Source organism: Battus philenor, unplaced genomic scaffold, assembly GCF_028537555.1.
Source record: "Battus philenor isolate CCGP_79_NKW_IND1 unplaced genomic scaffold, ilBatPhil1.0.hap1 SCAF_26, whole genome shotgun sequence".
NCBI lineage: Eukaryota > Metazoa > Arthropoda > Insecta > Lepidoptera > Papilionidae > Battus > Battus philenor.
Genome location: NW_027181689.1, coordinates 7,969,442 through 7,994,915, shown reverse-complemented (window position 1 = coordinate 7,994,915; position 25,474 = coordinate 7,969,442). Strand labels below are relative to the sequence as shown.

General features: G+C 34.1%; 1 protein-coding gene across 3 annotated transcripts in view; it reads left to right on the top strand.

Annotated features, from left to right (window-relative positions):
* Window positions 1-24,955, top strand: part of LOC137925300 (solute carrier family 41 member 1-like) — a 70,897-nt gene extending 45,942 nt beyond the window's left edge. For 2 of the 3 annotated variants that reach the window (XM_068768738.1, XM_068768739.1), the window contains 10 exons: window positions 1,960-2,090; window positions 7,257-7,361; window positions 8,390-8,456; window positions 16,233-16,345; window positions 16,872-17,016; window positions 17,659-17,805; window positions 18,202-18,349; window positions 20,726-20,931; window positions 21,672-21,820; window positions 22,416-23,858. In XM_068768738.1, the coding sequence (XP_068624839.1) occupies window positions 1,960-2,090; window positions 7,257-7,361; window positions 8,390-8,456; window positions 16,233-16,345; window positions 16,872-17,016; window positions 17,659-17,805; window positions 18,202-18,349; window positions 20,726-20,931; window positions 21,672-21,820; window positions 22,416-22,607 (1,403 nt within the window). In that variant the 3' untranslated portion in view covers window positions 22,608-23,858. Of the gene's footprint in view, window positions 1-1,959; window positions 2,091-7,256; window positions 7,362-8,389; window positions 8,457-16,232; window positions 16,346-16,871; window positions 17,017-17,658; window positions 17,806-18,201; window positions 18,350-20,725; window positions 20,932-21,671; window positions 21,821-22,415 lie in introns of all 3 variants that reach the window. The other variant, XM_068768740.1, reaches the window with a different exon arrangement.
* Window positions 24,956-25,474: the final 519 nt, after the last annotated feature.

The following is a 25,474-nucleotide window of genomic DNA, read 5'->3' as shown; positions in this document are numbered from 1 at the left end:
CGTCTTATTTATCAACACGCTTTCATTGAAAACTGTTGCAATTTCTTTGGTTCAAATTCGAGGCGCAAAAATTGATTACTGTGTTTCGATTATACACCCACACAGACGTATGTGATTAGAGATTATTTAATGCAGTTTTTGTAAATACAATATCATGAACACCTAGCCGGGTAATCTCCATTCATCACCATGATTATAATTTCAATCGTAAGGTGTCCAATGACACTAGCCTTTCTCGTAGATTTTCAATTAGACCAGTTAAAAGCGCTTCTCCCACAGTGATCATTCTCTAAACCTTTGGTGAGACTGCTGGATCCCCTACAGAACACGTAGATGTCTCTCAGTACCGTGGACAAACACATCCCGGGGCAAGCGGAACTTCCCATTTTCGCTGTGCCGAAGCAACCCGAGACCACTTCTCGTTGTTGACCTTCTCGGACGATGAAGTTTCACACTCACAGCGAACCTTACGCCTTTTTAGTCGCTTTTTAAGAGAGTCCTGGGATATCTTAATCGAATCGGCTGCATTCAGCGTCATCTGCCGACCTAACTGAAATATCATTAAAAAGTCTTTTTAAATTTTGTATATAGATTCTTAAGTGTCTTTAGGCAATTTATTTTTTACTGTTAAACTGATAAAATTATGGTTACCTTAGCGTGCAACATGACAACATTTTAACTAAATTAAGTTGCTACATCTTTCAATGAAACCGGGCTAAGAAACTGAATCTGACATTGTCATCTTTTTGGACATCCTTAATACTTCTTAAATTGCAAGGAATATGAGGTCAAAAGGATTGATAAGCCTTACACTTTCGCACGGCATCGTACGATTGCAGAAACGTTATCTTTCATTGTCTGTCTCAATGGCACTGGGTTATTTCCTGACGGCTTTCTAGATAGAACACAGCGTCACTGTATTTCCTAAACGATGAAGGTCTATAAAGAATGCAATTAAATACGACTATATACATAACAATACATTTTTAATATCAATTTGTTTGTAAGGAGTTTACTGCACAGATGGATACATGGATGTGTTACATTGAAAAATAAATTACGGTTTTTATTGTGAGCTGGTGGTGAAATAAACGTTTGAAAACGTTACGTAAATACTGAGTCTTGGTTGAATTTTATTAATCGATGCAAACGATTGATGCCTATAGATGCGACTACTCATTATAAACCATAGTTTAAGACAATCCACTACGAGCGCCATCTATCGGCTCCGTCTTAAGTAACAATTTTCGGCTATATGAATATATATGTGTATCGTATTATCGTTGTAGTCATCTTCATTCACAATTATAAACATTTTCGATATTTTATATTAGAGAAATCTCAAATTTCTTTAAAAAAAAGTTTGTGGTACACTGTCGTAATATACTCAGTGCCTAAAACAAGCCATTCTGAACGGCGAGGTCAGTTGAGAACATAAGGGAGGCGCAGCCCCGATCATCCCAGATAATCTTTGGTGGAGTTTCTTTCGTCACTTTTTCACTCAGCATTAACGCTTTCCAGAGTGCTTGTAATAATAGCAACGGGCCTAATCGAGGTTCTGTCCTTTTGAGCGCCCTTGACACTCAGTCCAAGCCGTGGTCTCCTGTCGAGTCTAAGAGTCTAACTGAACGTTTCAGAACTACGGGAACCATTGGGTAAAGTTACCTAAAAAAAGTTTAGGGTAAACGCCTTCCGCTTTATGCCCCTTCAAGCCCATGGGATCTGTAAATGCCAATAAGGCTGTGATAGATTTAAACAAAAAAAAATTAACAATATTTTTTACATTAAATTCTTAATACAATATAATATTTATTATTACATTTAACATTTTATTAAAAAACAATTCAATTCTTAACTCAGGTTTAATTAAATTATGGTCTATCTAAAGAGTTAGATTTCATATTTTCTTTCCAGAAAAACAATATGAAATGTGTTTTAATAGCAAATGCTTTGTTACAGATGAGATTGGTTGTCCCGACACCGCTTTCAACATGGCGTCGATAAACACAAACGGCGATTTGAAAAGTCCGGGGGATCCCCCGGACAAGAAGGTTGCAGAATCCGACGCCGAGAAACAACCGCTTTCCGGGGTAAGTATATTTCAACTTAATTTCAACTCAAGTGTTATCTATGGAAGCACCAATAACCAAGCTCGCCGATATAGCTCTAAAAATAGGTTGTCTGAAGTGGTTTCAGCGGGCAGGTCACATTGCTTGTGCTACCGATGGCCGTTGTGACCCAAGATACCAGAAAGGCCATATACGAGTCGGTGGACGCGGGGTGGCTAGGCCCCCCTTAGGTGGACTGACGTTATAGTCAAGATCACGAAAAATTACTGTATGTGGGTAGTGCAAGACCGGTCATTAAAAGACTACTATAAAAATTATTTATACTTATATTGATACATCCTTATGACAAAATATGATCATTGTATTATTTTATCACGATTCGAATGTTGTTTTTTCCAACCCTAAATAGAATTATATAATAATACGTGCAGTTTATCGTTAATAATAGAAACGATATAAAATGTTTACAAATCCATGGATATTTCCATTGTTTTTTCCTCATTGAGATAATGAGTTATTTTGACATGCATTTTAAATTGACGTGCTACGTCATCGATAATTTCCAAATTTCCGATTAATGAGTTATCATTTGAATTAGGTATATATATAATCCGTGGTGATTATGTCCCCTGTAAACAATTATGTTAATGTGAAATATTAAACTTTTTTCGGAATTTTGTAATAGGTTTTGTATAATTTTACGTTGAGTTTTTAGAAATAGTTTCATTCTTCGAATACAAGATAATAAGAAAACAAGTGACTGAGTTTAATCGTTTATCTGTAAATATGTAAGTTATTACACAATCAATAGCATTTACATCAGTGACGTCAACAGAAAATGTAATAAAAACTATTGAAGTAACATCGTTTAAAGTTATAACGTGTTAACACGAAAGAACTTCGTGACTCCTATTGTCTATACATGGATAATGCACAATGGACCAATACCAATGGAATAGTTATAAGAACACTTGTTAAACTACGTGCACGTTTCATTTCACGTTTACTTGTTGATTACGTATTTTAATTTACATTGCATTTATTAAAAAGCATAACAACCTACATCACTGCACCTGCGACACTTTGCACAGGACGTTGCGTAATTCATAACAGAACAAAACGTTACTCACCACACCACACCACAACACCCGTTTTTAGGTGGCGGCCGCCCGCTCCTTAACCGCCAACAGCGCCTTAGCTCGCCTGTAGTCCGCGCTATCGTCTCAAGCATTTACACAACATCAACACTACACTGCTCTACTCGGGTAGAGCGGTTTACTACGCCGGAACATGTCCGATACCACCCATATCTGGGTGGCGTTCCCCTATCCGCCACCCGGGGGACGCGCCCGATGGAAAGTCTGGCAACTCCACACGGGACGTGCGAACTACTTCGTGCAACTGGATTTCGTCTGTCCAGCTTTTGTTTTATTATTAAGTTCACGGACCCTTCGGCTCTGTTAACTTAGTTCCGATGGAGCTGTAACAGCACCCGGGCTAACAACATGATCATTAATCGAGAATAAATAGGTAACAACCTTCATATAATATACAAGAATACAGAATACAGAATACAGAAACGCCGACCACGAGGCTGCTGTTACGCACTGGTTCGATCAGATCAGAACGACGTTTAATAAGATAGTTATCGAAGCAACATACACAGCTGAAGACCAGCATAGATGGCAAACTGCACTTTCTTAATAGGGTCATGATCCTCAGTAGAGAGGACTACGCAAAGAAGAGAGTAGCGTATTAGCAACACAAGAAATTGGTCATCAGTTTTTTTTTCTCTAAAACTTATTGATCATATCTATCTATAATAAATGTGAAACTCAATTTGAAACAGCGTAATACTTCTGATTAGTACAATAATTTTTCAAAATGATTGTAGTCGGCGTCAGAAATTGTAGAGAAATTTATATATAACTATTTTTTTAAAGGCGCACAAATTGTTTTAATATGTTTAGGAACTCAACATTTTTTTTTATTCTCGGGACATTTTTGGGTTCCGGACATAAATTATAAAATTTTCAGTCGTGTTTTCCTGGTCACGGTCCGTGATTTTTTTGGATAGATATTACACTTCTCCTTTAGTGACATTTGTAATTTCCGCGAGTTTATGAGAGCCGGTTGCAGATGGAGAAATTACGAGGTTTTCATTTAAGTCGCGACTCGGGTCGCTTCATTCTACTGTATTACCGCGTTAGTGACCATGAATGTAAAATTTGGTTCTACGACGTCCACAAGATATTTAATAAGATATTACGTCACGTTGAAGGTTAAACAGGAATATTAAAATGTAATCAAATGAGAATAATTTCACAACGTTAGAAGTAGACAGAAATTTAAACCTTGCTTAAACGCACCTTTAACTAGTTAATACTTATAAATGAGATAAGTTATGCTTATTTATTTAGCCTCAACCACTGCAGATTTTTTGTTAAATAATTTTAACATCTTAAAATGTTATTTTTATAGTTTTAAAGATCACGTAGTAAGATAAATTTGAAACTGATAATTATTTCGACCAGAGATTCCATTGTAGTTTTTTTTTCTTTGTTAAAAATTTAAATTTACGGAAGCTTTTTCTCAATGTAATTTATAATGAGAGTGAAGACAAAAACAAATATGTAGTTTTTGCGTTGTGGTAGAAGTCTTCGAGATCGTCTGGTCACCGGATAAAAAAATGTATACATATTTACATATGTGCATAATATATATACAGGAGGAGGTTATATAATAAATACAGTCGTGTACTGTAACAAGTATGTCTTATGTTATGTATAAGGATAAAGTGTGTGTATAGGTATTTTCGGCTTAACTAAGAGAGCAGAAAATACGCAGCCTTTTAATTTGACACAGACGTCATTCAGTTCGTTGAACAATATACGACAAATAAATACAATCATGTTCGTTCGAATGTAACATGTCGCTTCACCTATTAACATAAATAAATTAGAGAAAGTTGGAAAATGGTCCATCATGCTGCAAAAGACTTTCTAGAATTGTATTCATGAATTGTCTGAAATATGGATGAAGATTCTAGAAGCAGACGGACAGTATTGTGAATAAATAGACTAATTTTTCTTCAAAATTACGTGGTTATTTTACGAAAGAATCCGGATAAAACTTATGTACTCCTGGTATATGCTCAGTGTTCATATGTATGAACACTGAGCATATACCAGGTAAAAGTATGTACTTACATACATACATTTGTATCTTTTTACCTATTCGCATGATATGGTTGATTAAATAATGCATATGCTAATATATGAATATATAAACAATTTCTTTAAAAATATTTTTACTTGTACAACAAGAAATAATGCGTAAAATATTTGAAAATTTCGTTAGTGGCAGTTGAGTAAACGAACTGGCATTATGTTTTCTAGAAAATATCACTAAAACCTGTATATATACGGACACGGCCTTGGTTAATTCTGGAAAGATTAGCTAATTTATGTATGAGCAATTTTAAATACCGAATAGCCTCTTAAGAGGTGGTTAAAAAGTCGTTACATAATTTATTATTATTGCCGTCAAAATAATCTTCATTTTATAAACCGGTTCAATGTGTTTTTTTTTTTCGATCTAAATTTAAAAACAATTCGTAGTACTTTTTAAGTTGTCTAACGAATAACGTAACGTTTACTTGTTACTTTATTGAAGTGAAAGTATAGACCATTTACTCTCAATTATTTTGGTACACTCTGTCCAAAAATAAATGATTTCGAAAATATCAAGTAACGTAATGATAATGTAGTCATAAAAAGCGTTTTTTTTTAATTTGCGTTCATCATTGTCATCATCATATCAGCTGATAAAAGCCCACTGCAATGAATACGCCTTCCTCAAAGTCCGCCACGATGATGATATTAATAATTGTTTACTTTTTGCCCCTTCAGACATTGTGCTGTCAAGAGTTATTTTCCTGTTTCATTCCAATAGAAAAAATAAATTACTGTAACATTTTTGGGGTGATAACTTTATACAGGCTGGTTGTAAAGCTTCATGTTGAATGAGCTTTATTGTTTTAAAGCTAATTTTATAATATTATAATTAATTACCCTGTAGAATTCTTGTAACGACTTTTTAATAGGAACGTTTTAATATGCAAAGTGAACTAATCATGCGGTGATATAATAACATATAAAATTTATAATAAAACGTGTTTTTTGTTTAGCAAATGTCCCATCGTTATAGCTTACCAAGTTTAGGTTGGAAAAAACAACATTTAATTTAGAATTAACAAGTTATATTATATGTATGGGGGAGCTGTGTTAAGTATAGCATGCAATAAATGCTATATTTAACACATGACATATAAACTGTTTTTACTATTTAGACCATAGTACTCTTTTTAGATGCAAAGGTTTCCTTTTTTGAAATTCTAACATAAGTAACCACTTACATTCGCTCAATGAGCTATGAAGTGGGCTTTGAAAAATTAAGAGATCCGTAGGTAAAAAAAAGGAGTCGACATCGCGTAGCAAAATTGCCAAGATGAAGTTACGGTAGCCAAGTGCATTAAGATTGTACGTACGTCCACCTCCAAGGTATAAAGATGATATTATTAAGCCCATAGATTTACAATAAGGCTAACCAGCCTTAAGGAGCCTGTGGCCAGATTTTCGATCGACTTTTAACAATGTGATCTGATCTTTTGGATGGCAGTCCGTCGCAGCGCTTTTGCGCTTAGCGCTTTTTTTTAAACGCTGACTCTAAGGCATAAGCCTCTCGCAAAGACATCCAGAGGGGGGAGGGGGGACCACAATCGCCACACTTGGCAGGTGGGCCGGCGATCGCTGTGTGGTATTATGGTGCGAAGCGGACACTGCTGCTTATCCTCCGGGAACTTGTTTATGAGCAGTGGAAATCCTAAATAATTGATGTACAAAGAGTGTATTATATGAGATTGTATATCGGGTATCAAACCAGGGACATACGATAGCAAGTCTCAGACCATATACCATTGGGCTAGATTGCTTTACTGTTACTAAACTTAATATCACCGTCTCTGTCTCTCCCAGCCTCGCCGCTCTATCCTACGGCGCAGTATATTATTTCGGTAGCATTATACTATTCGAGCCAGAGGAAACAGAACTGCAGATAAATCGTTTTCTATTATCGAAGAGGTATTTTAAAAATAATCCATCTATATGCAATATTATTTATTTCTAGAAGAAGGAAGAAAGATGGTGGAACACGTTGATGCAAGTGGCTGTCCCATTCTTCATTGCCGGTTGCGGTACCATCGGCGCTGGCTTGGTCCTTGGAACCGTAAGGGTAAGTACACAATGATACTTAATAATGTTGGAGAGCCTTATTGCTTATTGGAGCTAGAACTTTATGCATTTATTAAAGGCTTGGTGCTTATACAGGATGATTAATTATAGATGTAAAAGTTTTAAAGGGATAAATGTATAACTCATGTGCTGTGAATTAATTTATTTCGCACTGTAACTTAAAATCATTCATAAACAACGAAATGATATTATGGTAAGAAAAATTCGGGCTACTATATATTAGAATTATTTATTGTATACTATCTGTCCCTTGAGAATTTATGTTGCCGGAAGTTACTGACCCATCGCATTTCCATAGAAAAAAAATAAAATAGCACATTTCACAGTGGTCACTTTATACGGGATGGTCAGTAAAATGTGTAGAACCTGTAAAAGATATGAGACTTTTATATATATATATATATATATATATATATATATATATATATATATATATATATATATATATATATATATATATATATGAGAAATATTTCTCTTATATATATGTATATTATATATAAAAGAGACCTTACTCTGTTTATAATAGATTTCCTTCTAAGTGCTGACTCTTCACAATATTTCAGGACCCATTACATATAGATATCTAGAAGGAATAGTTCCTTTTGCCAAGTAGGGCTCAGTAAAGAAGGGATTTTCCTGAATTCTTTTGAGATTTGGGGGGATATCTTCATTAAGTTAACGAAGCGAGCGTGGTACGGCTGGGTTATTTAATATAAGATCACAAATGCACAAACCACAGTAAATTTTAGAGTACAGGTATATAGTAAGGGATATGCCCTCGTTATAGGGGGGAAACGCTGTATATAGAAGTGTGGTCATGCCTTTATTATTTTTTAAATTAATTGAGAAGTGGATTTTTTTTGACAAATTCTACTCGTGTAAAATTTCACATAATAATTACAAGTGATGTATGTTTAAGTTAAAAAAATAATATCGAAAAATAAGTAAAACTTTTGTATTAATATTTTAGTATTGTAAACGTAAATATCACTGTTTTAATTTCAGAACTGGGAAGTTTTTCAGAACGTGTCCGCCATCTTTGTTCTAGTACCTTCTCTGTCTGGTTTAAAGGGTGAGTTTAATATATTATTAGTAATCATATATAGTATTGCTATAAATTTCAATTACAGCATTTGTTTCATACATTAAAATTATACTCGATATAAGGACAATTTTGATTGTAGTGAAGAAGTTTAGTTTTTAAGAAAAAAAAATATTGCTGTTTTTTAACTCTTGATAAGTCTAAATAATTTTCCTCTATCATCAACATATATAACAACATATCATAACATATCAACTTAGATAAACTTGATATTGAACTATCAAACGGCTTACGACATTTTAAAATATAACACAAGATCTATATAAATTAAAATAACGTAATTTAACGTTCAAAATTTGCTCACAGAGATACAGATGTATGCACAACCGCTCTTGTCTGTCTCTTTTTGCGTTTGCAATTTTTCTACAAAACACCAGGTGTTCGAGTGAGTTTCAACTTGTTGTCGGAGCTGCTATTTTACCGCTATGGAATCCTTTTCTCTCAAACAAGAATTTAATGGATACAAACTCTGATTTTGTTAGAAATTGAATTCTTATTTCAATTTTTTTTGAGATATTTGTCATTGGTCTACACAAGATGATTGCTTAAAGTTGTTAAAGTTTTAAATATGTAGGTGTAGCTCATTAGTCTGTAAATCTCTTTTACGCGTATTTACAATCACCGCACAAATATGTTACATTGATTGACTTCTTCTGTTGGAATTAGGATCAATAATTAATATATAATATATGTAATAATCCGAATTTCTAAATCGCTTATTTGTTACTATATTATCCTTACATTATTTATTCATATTTATTTCATAGTAGCATGTTTATTAATTTCACCTTTCACCTATCAAACCTTTCAATGGCTTTATATTTATAATCCTGTATAAGTGCAAAACGATACTGGTATTTAAAACAATGATAAAACGCATTACATATTTTGAGTTGAAAATCAATTAATTATATGCATAATCATATATAGTGTCTTTAATATAGCCAAACAGTTTTTCAGTGTTGTGAGATATCATCAGTGAGGCCAACACAGATGAATTTCTTTAAAATATTTGCCGTGGGATTTAGTTTGCAATCAATTTTATTTTCTTGGTGGCTGTATAACAGTTTAGATTTGAACCATATTTCGTTATATCTTTCTAAAACCAAATTCTTACAAAAAGACAATTATTTAATTATTTAGCATTATTGTCGGTTGTACATATGACGATTTGCAATCATTGAAGAAAACATTGATTTTAATGTCACATTGTCAAGATGTGTGTGCAGGAGTTTTCATTGCTTGTAATAAGGTCATTTGCTCTAGTAAGCAGTGTTGTTCTTAACTTACTTGACTTAATATTCACAAGAGTACATAATCAACCAAAAGGGTCAAATACAAAATATACAATGAATGACATTAATCTTGCAGTGTTCACGTAAAAACATTTCGTATTATTGGCTAATAAGACCGCAATACTTTTTAACGTTAAATTATTCTTGCGTATTCGAATTTAAATTGGAACGCCGATTTGATTTTAGATGCCATTAATGAGATAGTCGCCATTGTGTTTGAGTTAAAATTGTAAATATCACACTATTGTAAATAGTTTCTATATATATGTAATATACACGACCTCGAGTACTGCTGGCTTTATTTTTTGAATCTTGAATTAATACCTGTATGCGTATTAACTTATTGATCGAAATTATAATTTTTATTATGTTTTGAAAATCTGTTTTAGTCAAAAGAAGTTTTGTGTATAGCGCCATCTATGGACTGTAGTGTAAAATAATGTATGTAATGTATGTGGTAATTGGACACTTGAACATTTTTTTTTATTTCCTGAACATGTCGTATTATGTGCCCGGAAATAAAAACATCCATTGCTTTTAACGCTTACAGACTGGATTATTATTCTTACACTAATCTAAATAAAAATTATCATGCATTGTGTTAATACCACCCAAGTGGTGCAACAAAGTGAAGAAAATCACTAGTATTAACTTAAAATCATTTCTATTGTATGAAATTAAAGTCAGTTATTGCATGCGATAAAAGTTACTGGTGAAGTATAAATCCGAATATGACTCTTGCCGGGAAATTACCAGCGTAAGAAATCCCAAGTTTGCTAAATGTTTGGCCGATAGTAAGCACTTAAATCGATATCATTGTACAGCAAAATACATTCCAATAACATTAGAATTGAGTGTTGATTCTGTTTAAATCGATATTTATTTGTTTAGTCTTGTAAGAGTATTGGCTAACGCAACAATATTTATTGATAAAGGATTATTAACCATACTTATATTCCTCAAGTACCTTATTGAAGTAAATAAGGTTCGATTTTAATCAGCCGCTTAAAACGTCATGATATTTACTAGATATAGAACTTTCTTTTGTTTTAAACACTGTTAAAAGTTATTGGCATAGTCATTAGCAAATATAAATAAAGGAAATTTAATTCAAAGCGGTGTTTCTTCATTTATTTTTTATTTTTGTATAACACAGTAAAAAGAACTTATTAAGCAGATATCCGTAAATGAAAGAAAGTAACCTATATAGCCCATTGGATTGCCAAGTTTAAGTGATAGTGGGCAAGCCAGCATTGTCCACAGAGACGTCTACAGGAGATAGGCCCCTCCCATATATTTACAACAGTAGAGACGGCCTTAACAATTTCATCATTTCACCTTATGGATGTCTTACTCCAGTTGCCGGTTTTTTCTTATTAGTTCCACACCCTAGTTTGTTGGGAACAGAGATTTGCTTTTTTTTATTACAATTTTCCCTTCCTATTTATTATTTTCATACTCTTCTTCTATTCTACACAATCTCTATCATTCTGTTCTTCATTGCATAATTCCGTCTGTTTTTCCTCCGCTCTAGCATCCTTTCATCTATCCTCAATTACTGCAGCTTAGTTAATTTATACAATTTATATATCTCAGCTTTTTTAGTTAATATTGCATCTTATACCTATATACCACATTGTTTATTTCTCTTATTTTCAATACTAGTATTTACTTATTTAATTTATTTCTATTATAATTAGCTCTAATATACGTTTTGTATTGCACTATTTATTTTATCATTTATTCCTATTTATTACTGTTTTGGATATTGTTCTGCAGAAGTTGAGAAAGGTTTTTCTGCTATCTTTCTCTATCAAAATGGAGGCGATAGTGGCCTCCTCTCTCCAGTCGCCGGTTTATGTTCTCCACTCTAGAATCTTAAGGCAATGTATTCGGAACGCTATGTGGCCTTCTTACTGCCAAACCATGAAGCTATGCTTTACTTTCTATACTTAGCTATACTTTCATTTGTTTACGTATCTCCTTTATGCAATTCCCTAAAATACTAATCACACAATATACTAGGCTAAGGAAAATCCAATTGAGGAGAGAATTGGACTAACATCCACTTAACTACACTACAGAAGCCTTCGTTGTTAATATTCAACACGTCCCAGTTTGTAGATAAAATTATTTTCTTGTCATTACTCACGTCACGGCTATCAACTGCATGTGTCTGTACCATTAACACCACGGTACTGAAACTTATCGCAACTAGACTTTTAATTAATATTTAAAACCTTTAAGTTAATTGAATTCGACATCATTATTTCGTTAATTTATTTTCAGAAAAACCTTTATCGAAAACCAACTATATATGAGTCACCTTGATAGTTAAATTTAAAAATAAACTAAGTAAATTATAATCACATGTGCAAATATATAATGTATGTAAATATATATTCCTGTCTCTGTCTATACTCGATGGATTTAAAAACCACATATACAATTAAAGATAAGGTAATTGCGTATATCCTCCCGAAGGATTTAATTTTTTTTATCAGTTAATATTTGAGATATCAAAACGGTTTTTTTACGTATATAATAGATTTCCACCCATATACTAACTCATCACGATACCTATGAAACGATAGATATTAACTATAAACAAATATCATCATTTAAGAAATTCCACCCGTAAAGACGGTGTTCATTACAAATAATTGCATATTTTTTCTAACTTTAGCTCTTATAGGTGCAAAACTTAACCTGAATATTTTTTGGCTTACGTTTAACCAAAAGAAATAGCTTTTTAAAGGTGATATAATTTTGTGTGCCCGCGGTCGAATTTTGTTTTTAATTAACCCTAGTCACACGTCCGTCGTCCGTCGTAACGACGAAGAGAATACGCCTCTGATATACGTAAAATCATCTTCCGAGATGCGCACACGCATCAAAAGTCAACTAACCTATTATTTATTACGTAAACCATGTTCGTTGTTTAAACTAATCAGAATCATACACGACTCGTGTGAAAGTAAACAATACATGTTATTGCAGAGCATTACTGTTATATTTTGCACCATTGTGTTCCTTATTCCGTTTCAATTATCTTGAGATAGCGTAGCCTATTTTGCCTACAAAACTTGCGTTGAAGTCAAAACTTTTTACGTCAACAAAGTAGATATTGTATCGTATCGTTTTTTTTTCTCATTTATTGTACTTAAGTTAACGTATATCATGCATGATTCTAGGAGGAGCTGCAAGAAAAGGTCACGATGCTTCTTTATCAATTTTATTTATTTTTTATTATTAACGAATGCTGTGTCGCCATAAACATTGTTTCAGTCGTAAGATGTCCAGTGCTGGACATAGTCCTCTCCATAGATTATCAATAGGTCCAGTTGAAAGTAGTCTGCATCCACCGGTCTCTCTTTTTTTTTATGGTTCCAGCTATTGGGGGCCTCTCGTACCCCTACCTTTGGTGGGACAAGGACTTTACGGGCACAATTCTGCTTTCTTTCCCTTTTGCTCTGTTTACCTTTGTTTCATCCTCTTTTCATTTTACATTTTCTTAATTTCTATTTTTATTGTATCACATTTTTATCTATTCTGTATCACAGTTTTATATTATTTTATTTTTTAATTTTTCTTGTTAGTTTTTATTTGTTGTCTATGCCTAACTTTTATTTCTTTCTATTGCATATTGTGTGATTCTTTTGCAATAAGAGAGGAATTCTTCCCTGGTATCCTTTCCGCTTATCAGGGAAGCTATTGACTCCTCCCTGCCCTCGGTCTCTTGTGGATGGACATCCTTTGCTACGTTTGTCTTAATACTCCAGAACATTAAGGCATTAGCTACTTTTGCACTGTATGGCCAGTCCGATGCCGCCTCAACTTGCCAATCCACTGGACTATGTCGGTGATTTTCATTCTTTTTCTAACCCCTGATTTGAACTCGAGATCCCTGGTATAGCTCTTCGAAGCTCTTTGAACTCTGAAACCATGCCAAAGAGGACCAAAGTTAAAGTCCTCGTTTCAGGGTCCTAAATCATCATTGGTAACAGACATCACCTAATCCTATAATCACTCGACAATTAATAATTATTTTATTTAACAGTCGACAAAGATTTGTTATAGAAATAAGTTCATTAGTACCTGACGATTGAACACGTGACTAAATGATAACCATTCAAACAAACGTGCAATGCGATCCACGTTTATTATGGTTTTGACATCGATATTTTCCACGTGCCCGCGAAAGTGTTAAGGCAATTCCGTCACTATTCCAACTCACCACGGTATATATTACAGTAACATTTATATAACGATAAAAGCCGATAAACGCTTTTGTTACATATGCCGGCGTATATGTACTTTAGGAAAATTTAAGTTTCATAGCTTCATTATACCATATACGCACTCGATACTCTCTCTAGTTTTTGTTAGATGTCGGCGCTCTCAGCTTTATGGGTTTGTTGCCGTTTCAACGGTCACAATGCTTATAGACGCGAGATCCGAGAGCTAAAATTTAATTTTTACCTACTACTATTGGTCTTGCTCGTTATCAAGCATCGCTTGGATGTTATGTGGCGTGACTCGTCTATGGTACAATGTTGCTTTGTCTCTCCGTGAAGTGATGGGGAGGGAAGAGCGAGGGAAAGTCCCCGTTCCTTAGCTGTTGCCTTACTTTTAGCTCACGCTATTGAAGTTTCCTTCTTTCTTAGGTTTCTTCTTTCCGATGGCTCTTTTGCATGAGCATGCCCAGTCCGTGTAGTGACTCATAATGATGATACCACTGCTCTTGGGAAGCGGCACTTGAACTCTTTTAGGATCGGTGCATCGAATGCACTTGGTACTTAACTCGATAATAACCGAATGGTTCTGGTATAGAGACCAGCGACCAGTTAGCTTAGCGTAGGGTGTCCACAAATAACGGACAGGTGGACAGATGATCTTGTTAAGGTCGCCGGAAAACGTTGTATGCGAGCCGCTTTCTACCAGTCTAATTGGATATCTGTCGGTGGACGTTCTATGGTTGAAATGATGAATCAAACAAATTATAGTTCATAGGATATTCTTGAATGGGAATGCTTAGCGCTTCTAGAGTTACAGCCCAAGCCGAAGTTTTTGCTCGGGGACCATGTGCAGTCACTCATTAGAGTGAATAAAAGCTAACTTCTCTTTATGTTTAGTGTTAGTTAATTTTTTATTTTGTAATATTTAGTTACCTCCTTCTTCTTTTTCTTAATAATACATGACTGAGGGTTGTGGCCAATTATGTCAGTCTCCGCTATCAGTTTTCTCCAAGCTTTTCTGTTCTCAGAAAGATTTATGGAACTATGCATGGTTGTGTTTCATGCTTTTGTAACTGCAATAATGTGGCAAGTAGGTGTCCGTACTCTAGACCTTTCATCTTGTACATTGCCAATAACTATAAGCCTGTCTAATTTTTTTGAGTTCCTTTTGTAGAAGCTATCAAGTAAGCAAGTTGTGCCCACATCAAATGAATTTCAATCATCGTACGAGGGCCAAACTGTCAACAAGAAAGTTATGATAGACTTCGATTGGCTTTTCACGATGAAGCCCCATCTCGTGCCACAGTTTACAACTGGTTTAATGAATTCAAACGTGGTCGAACTAATCTCACCGATGATTTGCGTGAGGGACGGCCTTCTACAGCGACGACTGAAGACAATACCAGTGTTTTGCGAATTTAACGGAGGTGACTCAAATGCTGTGTTCGACATACTAACGGGTGACGAAAGCTGGATTTACTGTTATGATCCGGAAACTAAAAGACAGTCTGCTCAGTGGGTGTTTCCTTCCGAAGAGTTGCCAACTAAAGTGAAGAGAGGTCGAAGTGTTGGAAAAAAGATGGTGGCCTCGTTCTTCGGAAAGACAGGTCATTACGCGACAGTTGTCTTAGAGGATCAGAAAACGGTTAATGCAGAGTGGTACACTAACAACTGTTTGCCACTTGTCTTGGAAAAAGTTCGAGAGAAACGACCTCGCAGCAGGATCCTCCTTCATCACGACAATGCCTCGTCGCATACCGCCAGGCAAACGATCGACTATTTGGCGACCTCAGACGTGGAATTACTGGGTCACCCGCCGTATAGCCCCGACCTCGCATCCTGCGATTTTTATTTATTCCCGAAAATAAAAGAAAAACTTCGAGGAAAACATTTTATGGACGCCGAAGAAGCAGTGGCTGCGTTTCAAAACGCCGTCGAAGAGACCCATAAGGCCGAGTGGGCAAGGTGCTTTTCTCAATGGTTCCATCGAATGCAGCGATGTATTGATGTAAATGGACGCTATTTTGAAAAGTTATAATAAAACTAATAACTTGCTAGAATGCTTAGTTTTTGATTTTCTAAGAACTTTCAGTTTGACCCTCGTACAAACATGACTAAGGATAACTATTTTATTTATTTTGTTGTTATATTGTACATTACTTTTGTAAATTTATTAAAAATACTTTATGAAATGATATTTTCCTTGTCTACAGGTAATTTAGACATGTGTCTGGCCTCACGTTTATCAACGCAAGCTAACCTCGGTAACATGGAATCGCCTAGGGAGGTCATATCCATGGTCGTCGGAAATATATCACTGGTTCAGGTATATAATATGTTTTCAATTTTCTACATCTCGTTTCATGAACAATAGGCAATACCTTTCCTTGTGAAAAATATCTGGTCTAATCACACGACTAATGAAGCATGTCGCCTGTTAAGATGTCGTATGCAATTATATAGTACTTTATATTACAAAAGTCAATAGAGGCATAAATTTGTGATTTTAGAAGCATACTTGTTAGCATTGTATTATTTTAATAATAATAATCAACTTTATCAGACAAAAAATTAGGAACAAGTCTTTGTTTTTACAATTCTGTCTCCTAAACTAAGAAAAATATACATTAAGAGTTTTTTCCTATACAATTTACAACATTATGTGTCCAATAATAAAAAATGTAAACCAATATACAGTAAAGTAAATGATTGTAGCACGTAACAAAGAACTCAACTAGACACTTATGTTCACTTATGATATGAAGTGTGAAATAATTAATAATATAGTTCATCTTATTACATGATAAAAGGGAGGCCTAAAAAGCATAGGGTACATTAAACTATGTTTGCAGGTGCAAGCGATTGTGGCGGCGACGGTCGTTTCGATGTTCGCAATAACAGTGAACGCCATCACGGACAGAGCGTTTAACGGCAGCTTTGTTTTGCTGCTCATTGCCTCTGCCGTCTTCACTGCCACCACCACTTGCTTCGTGCTCGGTGAGTTTATCCAACAAATCTTCACCGTCTTCGTTGGTGATGAATTAATAGAAATATTAGAGACCTCTTCGTGAATAACTATGTAGTAGAAGGATATAGTTGAAATATCGTTATACATCAACATGAATTCAAACGAACGATGTCCACAGCTGGGCATATCTGTATTATTTATTACTCGTAGTCGCACAAGTCTCACGGAGAAAGCTATCGAATCTGGAATGAGCAGAGGTCCATAGAACAACTAAGATAGTAGATATAGCCCAGTGGATTGGCACGTTGTGGGAGTGATCAACCCACATAACACAAAATAGATGACCGCAAGGGCTTTAGGTTCTGGAGTGGAGAAACCAGATTTACAAAGGCAGCCTAGGATTACTACCCATACGATGGACCCACCTAGATAAATTTAATATTTATATTCCTCCATATTAAGAGATACATTTATATTCCTCTTGTACCAGTATTAGGGAAAACGAAATGTTCTAAACTTTTACCTAATTCAAATAAATGCTGTCAATAAAAATGTGTAGTCTTCTGAGAACCGATTTAATATTTTGTTGGTTCTTGATACTTTATAATTTCTAGTCTATATCTTAAAATGTGGATCTAGCGGGGTGTAATAAAGAGATATTTTGTTCTTAGATTTCGTGATGGTTCTGGTCATCTTCGGGTCCCAGAAGTTCAAAGTGAATCCGGACAACGTGGCGACACCTTTGGCGGCGTCAATTGGCGACATTGTCAGCAACTCCGTGCTCGCTGTGACGGCCCAATATATGTACGATCAGATAAGTAAGTTATCAATAAAACACTATAAAACCAGTGATCGGGACAGGTTGAGAGATTTTATAGGTCATTAAACCATTATTTATTTGTACATTTTCATTTTATTTTAAAACAATAATAACATAAATAATAACGAAAATACGCTACCATAACTTAAACGTTCAAGAATTATACACTAAAATTTTCTATGTAATTTCTTAAAATTAAATTTTATTTGTTTGTAGTTTAAATTTATATTTAGAATAAAATCGGGTAAAGTCTATCAGTCTACCTAATTGGATTATGGATGATGCTTTAAATTTATTTTTATGTCCTTTTGATATACATTATTGAATAAATAAATTCTTTCGTTAAATTATAGTCATGTCTTACTATACCAATAATTATTTGACATCTTTCTAGAAATATCCCTCTGGCAACCCATAGCGCTTATGTGCGTGTACTACAGCCTTCTTCCTCTCTGGGTGTTCATTGTGTGGAGAAACAAGTACACAAAGAAGGTTCTTACCACGGGCTGGACGCCTGTTATTTCTGCTCTCTTTATCAGCGGGTATGTACAATTCATATTTTATTATATATTAATTATTATAGACAGCTTTGCTCAACTTCTGTCACTTTGTAATTATGTTATCTTTGTAAATGTATATTTACTATTTTTTGGGAGAGGAGTTGGAATAAATCTCTTAGGAATTATGCCCGTTATACGAGTGCAATTTAATGTTTTGTTTTGATCGATTCAATTCGTTTTCTATGCCAGCGTTATGAAGAAGTTTAAACAACCAGATACGCCACGTGAACTAACAAGCGGGCATTGACAATGACACTGAGTCAGTGAGTTCCGACCTGTTAATGCCGACATCGTATCGGTCGCGTGTCGGTTATCTGCGCGTGCGCATGTCTGTAGACTCAAGTGTTTTACCCACGTCCCCTACTACGTGTAATAGACCACTTAGTCATTATTATCATAATTTCAGCAGTAAGACGCCCTCAGTTGGAATAAATATTTTTAATATAATTATTTTCGCTATAAAGTGGTTTCCGGCACATTGGGAAATTCACAATCGCTCAATAACCCATAGGGAGGGCTGTTCTCCAAATTTCTTTACGAGATCGAAACAAAAATGAGGAGATTCGGAGACAAAAAAAATTAACGAAAAAATCTAACCGGTTGACACGTTGAAGTATCAATGGACAGGCTACATAGCACGCAGAACTGATGGTAGCTGGCGTAGTTGGCTGGGGTTAGAGTCCACGGATCACAGGGTATGACGTCCATCCAAAAATTGGACAGACTTCTTTAAGGTCGTCAAAAGACGCTGAATGCAAGCCGCTTGCAGCCGGTCCTATCGTAAATCTAAAAGAGAAATCTATGTCTAGTAGTGGACGTTCAACGGCTGAAAGGATAACGAGTTACTAAAATGCTACTGTAACAGCTGTACCGCGCCGTGGTTATGCGCGAGGCGAGACGGGGCAAGTATTGGCTGCTCCGTTCCCTCAGTCCGCCGGTTAGGCTTGCGGCGGTCCCTTTTTTCCTTGATTCCCACCTTGTCGAATTTTTCTAAAGCGTAATATCATATTGTAATCGTAGATTAAGTATGAGTAATTTAAACTATTTAATCTAGTTATTAAATAATTTATTACTGCTAATACTGTACGAATTACATCGACAGGTTTACACATCTGGAATTTTTCCAACGCATACGATAAGCAAAGATATATCGCTATTGTTGGATATAAATTTAATCGGTTTATGGCTAGCTTTCCATATAAATCTAAAGTAAATAAAATTAAATTCGTAAATTTGATTTTTAAATTTGAATAAAGAATATCACGTTTTGGGGACCTCTCTTTCTCACCTACTATGACAGGAACTGTTTATACAATTAATAATTTTTCACTAAATATTGTTGTCTTCTCTCTTATCCTTCTTAATATCTCCCATTTATTTCTTTTTTTCTCTTCGCAATATCTTGCTTTCCTTTTCTTACCTTTATTTTAGTAGAATATAATATGTCATAGTGTACATAATATATTATTTAATAAAATAATAGTGTTAGCAAATTGTGAAAAGCATTTTTGTGTCAAAAAAATACTGGATTTTAACGGCCGAGTGAGATGTATGTCACACATGGTATATTTAGTATAAGTGCTTATAGTATTTTATGTACAATTTTTACACCACATTTTTACACCGATTAGACCTTATTCTGATGTCTGTACCGCTTTAGGTTTTTGGTAGAAAGTACCTGTAAGACATTAAGTCAGCCGTTACAAATCCATCAAGAGAGAAAAGAGTAAATAGATAAATAAATAAACACACCGGATGTAAGCGAGTAGAGATTTAAATTTCCATTTGTTTTTTTATCAATAAGTAATTCACGCAATCCCATTCCATAATTACGAGAGATGTTTATCTAAATAAATGTGCATTCGAATATCCGTTCTTTTAAACTACGAAACATCTCTTACAGTATCTCGGTGCCTAAAGTTGAAAGTCCACGATCGATGTGTATTACCCACGGCGCTGAAACGTGGTCTTCCTCTATGAGTCTTATTCACTCAGTCAAGTCCACAGTTCCTCAACAACCCATGAAGGCTACGCTCAAGATTTCTCTACGAAATTGACTCATTAGTGAAAAGATCACTAGATGAACGAAATTAATGATCATAGTCCAGTGTATTAGTATGAGGCAATAAGCATGCTACATAGCAGATGGCCGCGTGGGCCTTGAACTTTTGGAGTGTAGACCAAGGATCAGCAAAGTCAGTAGTACGTCTTTCTCAAAAGGTGAATGGAAGACTTTGTTATCATCGGAAGACGTTGGATGCAGATCGCTTCCAACTGTAATTTTGGACATTATAATAACAATTAAGCTGGCTCCAATATAAACGCAGTAGTTTAATATCGTTTATCTTTTCTTTCCAGTATTGGTGGCATTGTTCTGGATCAGGCGGTGGAGAAGTATCAAGGGTACGAAGTGTTCCAACCAATTGTGAACGGCATTGGTGGCAATCTTGTTTGCGTGCAGTCATCTCGTCTTACCACGCATCTGCATCAGACGGCGATCCTTGGAATTTTGCCCGAGAACACCAGGATTGTGGAATGGCCGTGGAAGACACTGTTCTTCGGAAGTGAGTATTTAATTTTCTAGTCAACTATAAAGTTCCTAATTTGATTTGTAAAACAGACAAGAACTATCAGGAAAGAGAAGAGCTAGAATTTTCGTCCATGTTTAGAAAACATTAAAACAAACAAGCACATTTGTTTACATTACATGTAAGTATAGTTAATAAAGTTATGTACTCATAATAATTAGAATTTCAAATAGGTAAAAAATTACAGGTCAGTTTATTGCTGTAAAATCTTGAAAAGGCTTTACATAGTCCATTAGTCAGCAAAAATCTTTTAAGGTTTTGTACTTATTTCGAAACCTCCTAAACAAATTAATCAGCTCAGTAATGTTACACTGTTTATTTTATCTATTGGAAAGCTAAAGGCCAATAACTTCTGGCTGTACAAAGTCTGCATAGACAGATAGTAAATAATTAATTTCAATATGTTTAAATGCTATTTCCGAAACCATGGATTATTTGACATTGCTCGTCAGCAAGTGTGCTATATAATAATCCTTTCAAAGCTTTTAACCTATAACCAATCATCCCGTATAGCATTCGACGTAATGTACTTTTTTCAACATGATCTTTAGACCTGTCGTTGCATGTATCATCTATTAATCATTCAATATAATTTCTAAGTCATTACATGCTTGATTTATTGCTTCAGAAATCGATTATTCTATACACGGATTGTACAAATATACATTTACGTAATGATTTAACGTTTTCTTTATTAATTAATAATTTAATTTCAGCAACCGCTGCTAAAGTGGCGCGAATGCTGTTAGTCCTGGCAATGTGTGGGCAGGTCATATTTATGATCGTCGCCGATTTCATCTATCAAGGCTTCGTCAGCATCCAGTTTGCTTTTGGACTCACATACGTCATGTGCTCTATGCTACAGGTATTAAAATGTTCTTTTATTTTATTCTTTACTTATCTTTTATGACACAAAATTTACAGATGACTAGTCACTCAACGAGCTATGGAGATATGCACGGAATTTCTCTTCGAGATTGAATCAAGACTGAGGAGATCCGAAGACAAACGGAAGTCACCAACGTAGACCAGCAGATTAGCAAGCTGGCCGCTGTGGTCTTAAGGTTCTAGAGAGAAGACCACGGATGGGCATGCGCAAGAGTAGAACATCCACACACAAGGTCGAAAGACGTTTATTGCAAGACGTTTTCAACCGGCCTATGTGTCAGTTGACTTTGTACAGCTGAAATGATAAATTATCATCAGATGAATGTTGTAATGGCCTCTTTCGTAGATTTTCAATAGGGACCTTTTCTGACGACCTTAAGAAGGTCATATGTCTTGACGATCTGTCTTGACGATACAGTCTCCATTCCAGAACTTTAAGGCTGCAATGATCAGCTATTTGGCGCCAATATATACATATATTTATAGAACATGTAAAAATTGAAATTCTCAACTAAAGATTTAATTAGAACATGTAAAAATTGAAATTTTCAACTAAATATTTAATGTTCCAGGTGATGATGCTTCTCTACCTGGCTTACATGCTGATACACTTCATGTGGAAGAAGCAGAAGGATCCAGACAATGCTGCAATTCCATATTTGACAGCGTTAGGCGATCTCTTAGGTTCAGTGTTCCTGGGTCTTGCTTTCGTCATTCTCTCTATGTTCGGTTTGGAATACGGTAATAATGTTTCTGGTACTTAAAAACTGAAGGAAAATGCATCGCATGTGAATTTCAAAGTCTTAAATCTTTTAAGCTTCTATTTAACGTTTTAAAATTAACGGCATACGCTGGATGAAAATTGGATCATACCAATGTGTAAACGATGTCAACGAATGAACTTTATTTTTGTATATTTAGTTCGTATAAGTTTAATAAAGGAAGAAATATTTTTCAAATGGCTTATCAATAATTGTTACCCATGCAGTATTGTATAGAAATACGATTGATAATTGTAATTATTCAGTGCCAAGTACACGATCTATTTTGGTCTGAAGTTCGATGCATTCCTAGTTTTAATTGTTTATAAGTTTTACGAAAGCCACGGGCTGCGTCTACGGGTGCAGTTCCAACTGTGATATATATTCCAAAAAAAAATGTGATTTAACGAAAATTACTTTTTAATCTATGACATTTGTATGTCTTTTGTAGACAATAAATGGATGGTTGATTAAACGTGACTCTGATTCTTGCCGACTGGATGAATTAAGAATGGAGGCGGTGAATTTTTAATTGCACTTTTCTTTCAATTTCTTAACCAGTCCATAGGCAATTTTTTTTCTAAATGACAAAAACATTCCGTTCCACGCATTCGAAATGACTGAAAGCAAAAAGACGATATGCTCTTATGTCCGTGCCAGAAAGCATATCCATGTGCAAACCTCCAATTGTCGTAGAATTTGTAGACACTTGTGTAAATATTATCTGTATATCTATATTTATTATTATTGTTGAAACGATCGCATTGTTGCTTGCGGTGTTTTAAGACGATATCATTTTGAAGTATATAATTAAAAATAGACTATTCAATTGAATTTTCGGTGTAGAATATTTTGTCGAAATCGAAAATAATGTACATTGAAACATTGATATCGGTGTTTACAAATTAATAATAAAGATCCGGTTTTGGTGCGATACTTGGAAAACCGGTTCTAAGCTCATATAGGCTTTGTTGCTGAAAGCTCAGTTTATAGCGAATAGTTTAGCGAAGAGTACAATAAAACAGTTTAGTATTAAGTGGCCTAAAATAATTTATTATAATATTAATTTTAGTTACATGATATGAAGAAAAAAATGTAGCCATTTTAGAAGAATGATTCATGAATGGAAAGTAATGAAACTATTGAATATTAAGTTTTAATTGTATTAAATATAGAAAAGCTTTTGCCTTACACGGTTATTGTCTTTTTTTAAATTCAAATGCGATCAATTTCGGAAAAAAAAAAGATAAAAAATATTGTATAAATAATCAAATTGTGTAATTAGTTAACAGTTTTTAAATTATTAAGATTTCTAAAACAAAGTTTGAGGATAACCTAAATAAACTTTTTTTAATTAAATTATTTCCTCTGCAGTTTTTTTAATTACATCATTTAAAAAAGGAGATTACATAATAATGTAATAAAAAACGGTTTTATTATTTATATAACATTATTAGAGATCCGTATTCGTTGCAAATTTATCAAGTTTCCTCGCTATTAATTTAGTATATAAAATATAAAAATGCGGGTATAGTAGTGGGGTTAACAAAATGGCAGCCAACATTAACTATTCTATTTTTAAATAAAAAAAGAAATAAAATTTAAATAAAGAAAAGTTACTCGCATGCTTCCTGAAGATTTGAGTAAATTTCCCCCAAAATATAAAGTATATCAATCGACAAACTAAAGCGTTATTTGAAATATCCTGTAATGTGACTAATTATTAATAGATATAAGGAATATTTTTGAATGAATGATGTGATATAAATGAGATTTTTATGTATATATTGTTATGTAGTTTGTAGGCAATTACTGATTCGTTGTGTGGGTTTTTGCTTAAATCGCCAAATTTAAGCTGCGGCTCGATTTTATGGTCATACACTTTGTTACGAAGAGAAATTCTACTTGAATTCGACAGACATAACGTACAACAGTTAAATATTTATCTTAGGTGATATGAAGGTGTGTATTATTGACTAGTTGATTAGTTAAAATAGTGTCAATTTAGCTGTAATATCGTTCATACTTAATGTCAATTGTTTATATTCCTACGGCGTCTGTGATTATTTTAACACTAATGCCTGTTTACTGTTATAGAGTATGTGATATGCAGCAATTTATAAAAAGACCTCAGGATTAATCTCAAAATATTTAAATTCATGAAATATTTGATCTAATTGGTTAGTACATTAACCTTATAACAATAAATGATATCTTTAATCTCTAAGTATATGAATTGCACAAAGTTTAAACATTATACCAAACTATATGAGAAAATGATGTAAATTTTCTCAATAATTCCATACAAATATCCTCGAGCCAAAGCTTAATACTGGTTATAAAAACTAGTTTTTTTTTTTAAAAAAAAAGTGTACAAAGACATTATGATTAATTTGTGTTGTATATGTACATGTCAAAGTTAATATGTGACACGTTCTAAACGCAGACAAGATTTATTTTTTCTATCCTTTATGCACGTTTTGAAATTAAAAAGTCTTATCTGTTTTAAGTTTAGTTTTACAATCAATTAAACATTTTACAAATATGACATAAATATATTGTGAATTCGAAAATTATAATGACTTATTATTATGATTTAAATAAAAAAAAATTCTTGTCGTGTACAATCATCATGATAATTTTTTACGTAAATACAAATATTTTTTTTAATTTTCTGTAAATATGAAAAATAAATGATTTGTGTGATGTACTTGGATTATATTTTCATTTAATTTCGTGTTCAATGTGCATAGAATTTATGAAATAAAAGTGTTATAATCTTTATTTTTCTAATTAAAATGAAATGCTTGAACAAAATTCTTTCTGGAATGTTTTTATTGCACCTGTCTCTTCTAATTATAGACTTTCTC